The sequence below is a fragment of the Myotis brandtii genome, unplaced genomic scaffold (assembly GCF_000412655.1).
Source record: "Myotis brandtii unplaced genomic scaffold, ASM41265v1 scaffold237, whole genome shotgun sequence".
Classification (NCBI taxonomy): domain Eukaryota; kingdom Metazoa; phylum Chordata; class Mammalia; order Chiroptera; family Vespertilionidae; genus Myotis; species Myotis brandtii.
In genome coordinates this window covers 6,620,826-6,625,932 of record NW_005358943.1, presented here as the reverse complement: position 1 = coordinate 6,625,932, position 5,107 = coordinate 6,620,826, and the positions used below count along the sequence as shown (strand labels likewise).

The 5,107-nt window shown below is 44.2% G+C and overlaps 1 protein-coding gene across 1 annotated transcript in view; it reads left to right on the top strand.

The window, feature by feature from the left end:
* Positions 1–805: 805 nt before the first annotated feature.
* ETV6 (ets variant 6) overlaps positions 806–5,107 on the top strand; it is a 222,775-nt gene continuing 218,473 nt past the window's right edge. Inside the window, exon 1 of the mRNA XM_014540208.1 lies at positions 806–1,047. Coding sequence (XP_014395694.1) covers positions 901–1,047 — 147 coding nt within the window. The 5' untranslated portion in view covers positions 806–900. The remainder of the gene's footprint in view (positions 1,048–5,107) is intronic.

Here is a 5,107-nt window from a genome sequence, read left to right as displayed (position 1 = left end):
GGGGGGGGGGGGGGGGGGGTGTGAGAATAAAGAAGTTAGGGTACTTGGATACTTTGAAACCAGTTTCTTTTGCTCTGTAAATTAGACTCCTCATCAAGTTCAGGAAAATCTTACTTACAGTTAATCTAATTTATTTGACACTTCATAATACAAACACAGGCAACTAAATAATAGGATATTAAATCCCGTAAATTGTATTTGGAGCGCCAGTAAATCTGACATCGAAAAAACTTGGGCTAACGATGGACTTTAGGGTGAAACAGAAAAAAAAATCCGTTCTGTAACTTTTCTTGATACTTCTTCTAAAGAGACTATTATTCCCACTGTTGTGATGGGCTCATGTTGGTGTGCTGCAGGCCGGAGTCCTACCAAGTGGCTCATTTCACTGTATTTTAGTGGGAAAAGAGTGCGGCGGCCCCATCCCGTACCCACACATTCAGAACCGATCACAAATCCAGACAAAACACTTTCTTAAATGTGACATAAAAATTGCAGCCCTAGTTTGCATATCATTTCTTTCCTCATTGCTTACCCTCTGAGTTCTTTTTAGGTGCCTCTTTCCGTGACTGTATTTCTATGTAATTAAAATAAATTTAATGTTCTTCACTAGTAACAGAAGTATCTCTCTCTCTCTCTCTCTCTCTCTCTCTCTCTCTCTCTCTCTTTTTGGATTGTTCTTTATGGAACAAGTATACAGACTTACTGACTTCCTAGACTGTGAATCTGTGTCGGCGCACGTATGTGAAGTGTATTTTTCCGAGGAGTTTGTTTAATTCACAATGTTCCAATAACAAGCGCTGGAGATGAAGGAGCGGGATTATTCCAGGTCATCTGAAAATGTTCTGGCGATGTGCGCAGTGTTTCATTTAGTCTTTGGGATGTGGTACAGTGCATAATAAGATGTTTGCTGGTAACCCACAAGCAAGTCCTGGGACTGCTACTAGAGTCTGGCACACAAAAACTTTTCTGTGGAGTGGAGAGTGGATGTCAGAAGCTTTCAAGGATGAACTGATGAATCAGATGTGCTGGAGACATGTGACAGGGAAGGTCTGTGTCTGTGGGGAGATTTCCCTCGCTCCTCCCCGCTGAAACTTTCCTCACTTGCTCTCTCTCCTGCCTTACAAGCAGCTGGTCAGCAGGTAGGCAGTCCCTCAGCCGCTGGGGTGATGGAGCACAGAGCGGCCTGACCAGGGGCAGACCCAGAGGGAAGGACTTTGTTTACTTGTGAGCAGTGTCTGTTCTACTAGAAAAGAGAAGTGTACCATTTAGGTGGAATTTCCAAGGTGAAAGTTTCTGAGTCAGTCAGTGACCCCTTTGTAAGCATTGCTACTATGTGGTGCTGGTGGCCAATGAATGCCTGATACTGGCGTTTATATTCCTTTTGTGCTTTCTAAGCAGGTGATTGTCACCTCGGGGAGTTAATATCAGACCCAGGTTTCACAGGAGAAGACAGGCTGACCAGCTCAAGGTCACCAAAAACTATCACCGAGCCCCACTCTTTCAGCATTGGGCTGCCCGCATGTGTACCGGCACTCTCTTCAAGAGAAGTTAAATGCTTAAGTTTCTGACCATTTGGGGTTGTTTAAACGTAAGAACAGTGACAACTAGAGTGTGCTGGTCACAGGAGGAAGGAAGAGGCTGTCTTCTCCATCATCAGCCTTCACCTTCAAGTCACCTGTTCAGTTTTAAGTTCAGCCAAGTTGCAGCGGAAAGTGGTTATGGCCCAGTAGACACAGTGCTCCAGGAGGCTTGGCACGGCTCTTTCGTCGGGAAGGGCTATCCAGAAAACAAAACCTAATCATATAACTTCCCGGGTCCCCCCCCTTCCCTGCCCTCTGTCCTGGTTGGTTTTCTTAGCTGAGGAAATCTCTTTTTATTTTGCTGCTAACGGGGAGACTCTCTGGGTTTCCCCTGTTGGACTCTGAGCTCCTTGAGTTTAGTTGTGATTAACTTTGTGTCCTAGTACCTATCTTGGCACCGGGCACAGAAATGTTTCTCAGTAATGTTTGCTGATTTGAAGAAAGGCATGGGACGAGGTCATTGCCCTTTCCGCTGCCTGTCCCTGTGCACCTCAGGGTGACTTAACACCTTCACCTACTAGTTTGCATGAAATATTTAAATAGGACACCTACAGCACTCCCTGGGTGTCTGTCCAAAAAGAATCACCAGTGGAATTTTGGTATAATGATCATGTTTTATTATTTTGATAAAAACTTTAAAGACTATTTTGGTGTCTAAACAGAGAGACCAAAATAAAAGGACTTGAGTCAAAGATGCAGCAAAGGGACTTAGGAAAGACGTTAGAAGGTTCAGTATAGCAGGCTCTGTTTCTCCCAGTTTCTTGTCAGTCGAATCAGGGAACTTTCAGAGCTGAAAGACCTTAGGGATCACCTGGGCCAACGCCCTGTTTTTGTAGAGAGGAGGTCCAGAGGGCTGAATGGTTTGCTTCAGCTGGTTGCCGACCCAGCCAGGTTTAGAGCCACACAGGCCTCCTGGTTCTCAGCCCTATAAAAGGCCAAGGAAATTCGATACAATAGGTCGCACTCTCTCTCTGGCACTTCCTAGCTTGGTCCATTTTAATCACAAGCCAGCTGGTATGAGGGCATGGAGGGCATGGAAGATGGCGTGTGGGGGGAACATTGGGCCGGCCGAGAGGGTATATTGTTAGATGTGAGGAGAGGAAGGAGTAGGAGTAGGGGCTGAGGGAAGAACGGCTTGATGGACTTGTATTGATGCACCATTTGCAGCAGTAATTTTTTTTTGTTATGGTACCAAACACATAACGTTAAATTTACCCCCTTAACCATTTTTAAGTGTACAGTTCAGTGGTGTTAAGTATAGTCACATTGTTGTGCAACAGATCTCCAGAACTTTGTCATCTCGCAACACTGAAATTCTATACCCAGCAAACATTAATTTCCCCTCTTTTCCTCCCAGCCGTTGGTAACCACCTTTTTCCTTTTCTGTTTCTATGATTTTGACTACTTTAGATACTTCATATGAGGGGAACCATACATTATTTTTATTTTACTTAGCATAATATCCTTGAGGCTCATCAATGTTATAGCATGAGACAGGATTTCCTTTTTTTTTTTTTTTTTTAAGGCTGCACAATATTCAAATTTTGTGGAGAGGCCACATTTTCTTTATCCATTCATCTATTGCTGGACACTGGTTGACTCATAGCTTGTGGCTGTTGTGAATGAAGCTGTGGTGGACAAGAGTGTGCAAATCTCTTTGAGATCCCATGTTGAGATCTTTGGATATATATACCCAAAGATGGGATGGGCGGGATGCAACATTGCTTTTTACAGCGTGTGAGGGACTGGTACTGCTGCTCTGAGCTGAGGGCACTGGGCCTGTTATCAGAACTGAAAAATCCTTGAGTGGACCAGAGGCTCTTTTATCCAGGGCAGCCAAACTTGCACCCCAGTTTATGTGTGCTGTGCTCCCTGTTGCAAACAGTATCAGGCAAATAAAAACATGGCGGCCGGTCCTAGGGAAGTAGCTCACCTCCTTCGCATAGGCAAGTCAAGGGTAAAAAATACCCCAAAAGGGGGCACCAGGAAAGGTAAAAATAAACCAAAGTCTGTAAATCTGAGTTGAGCTGTATTTACACTGAGGAAGGTTAGGGGCAAGGGAGTAAGGGGTTGTTGGGACTCAGACTCACTTGAGGAGCAGTTGCATTTTATTACCGATTTTCCAAAGTTGTTCTTTGGTGTGGCTCTCCCAGCTGAGTGAATCTGTGTCAAATGAAGCCCCCTAGGGTGTGGGGTGTACAAATGACATATTTTTTTCTGTGAATGCTACTTTAGAAAGAACAGTGGAGTTTGTTTTCTGGCAGAGTCCCTCGCTGCTGTATTTGTTGTTAGATGTGTGTAAGAATCCAATCGCTGTGTGTTTTTGTTGAATAGAATGAGCGTGAGAGTACTCAGGGTTCCCACGCCAAAAGGGGCCCAGCTTAACGACTGTTCACTGCCAAACCTAGTATTTGGGGAGGAAAAACACCAGGCTGAATTAGTGAGAAGTTAGAATCATAGCCTGTTACCAAACAGACACAGTTTTATTGATTTTTGAACATATACGAACCAAACTAAGAAAATGTTGCCTACTGGGGCATCTCAGGGTATAGGCAGAAACGACTTGTGTTATCATGGGTTAGAAACCAGTGCTACTGTGTGTTTCAAACTGTTTCTTCAATGTCAAAATATTACCACAGATATATTATTTGCTTGATAACCCTTCCTAGATTGTGAAAATATACAGTTCAGCCTGGTCTTTGTCTAAACGATGTGGAATTTTCGGAGTATGGGAGCTGACTAAGGAAGACATTAGCCTGTGTGTGTTAGGTGTGGCCTTCCAGATGAGCATTTCAGCTCACTCATCCTGTGGACCAGGGTTACGGGAAATGTAGAACTCTTGCGTTTTTGGAGCTCTATAAATTATAGGCAATTAAAGGTGTTTTGGAGTTTTATAAATTGTAGGCAATTAAAGGTGTTTGTGTACCGTTTTAGTGGTTTCTACAGTTCCTTCTTTTCCTCCTCCTTCATCATCATCATCACCCCCATCATTTAGTGAATGGTCCTTGCGTTAAGTGTTTTATTATATTATCTCATTTACTCTTAACAGCTCTCTGAGGGACGCATTTTTTTCTCCTCATTTTACAAATGAGGAATCTAAAGCCCAGGGCAGTTAAGCCATGGATTGGCCTGAGATCTCCCAGGCTGTACCTGGCATCCGCACGGCCAGAATCTCCATTGTGGGACTGTAATTCCAAAGCATTTTCCATGACACTGGTCTGAAGTACAGCCGTTTGTATGAAGAAAATGAGGAAACTAATGAGTGATGGGGCGATGGTGGAGCTTCACATGAGCCAAGTGCAGAGGCAGGAATAGAGCTGCGGGGAGATGTTTCCTGGAGTCCTGACTCTTGTTCTCTCTCTGGTCTCCTCTGAAGGCGGGTTGTTCTATCCTTTGCTCTCATACAAGGTTTGGCCAGGTGGTCACCGCAGGCCACTTACCTTGGAACGAATGTTCAGATCTTCCATTTTTTATACCAATCCGATGTTCTTTAGGCATACTTTGTCTTTCAGTGGGCCTCATTTTGG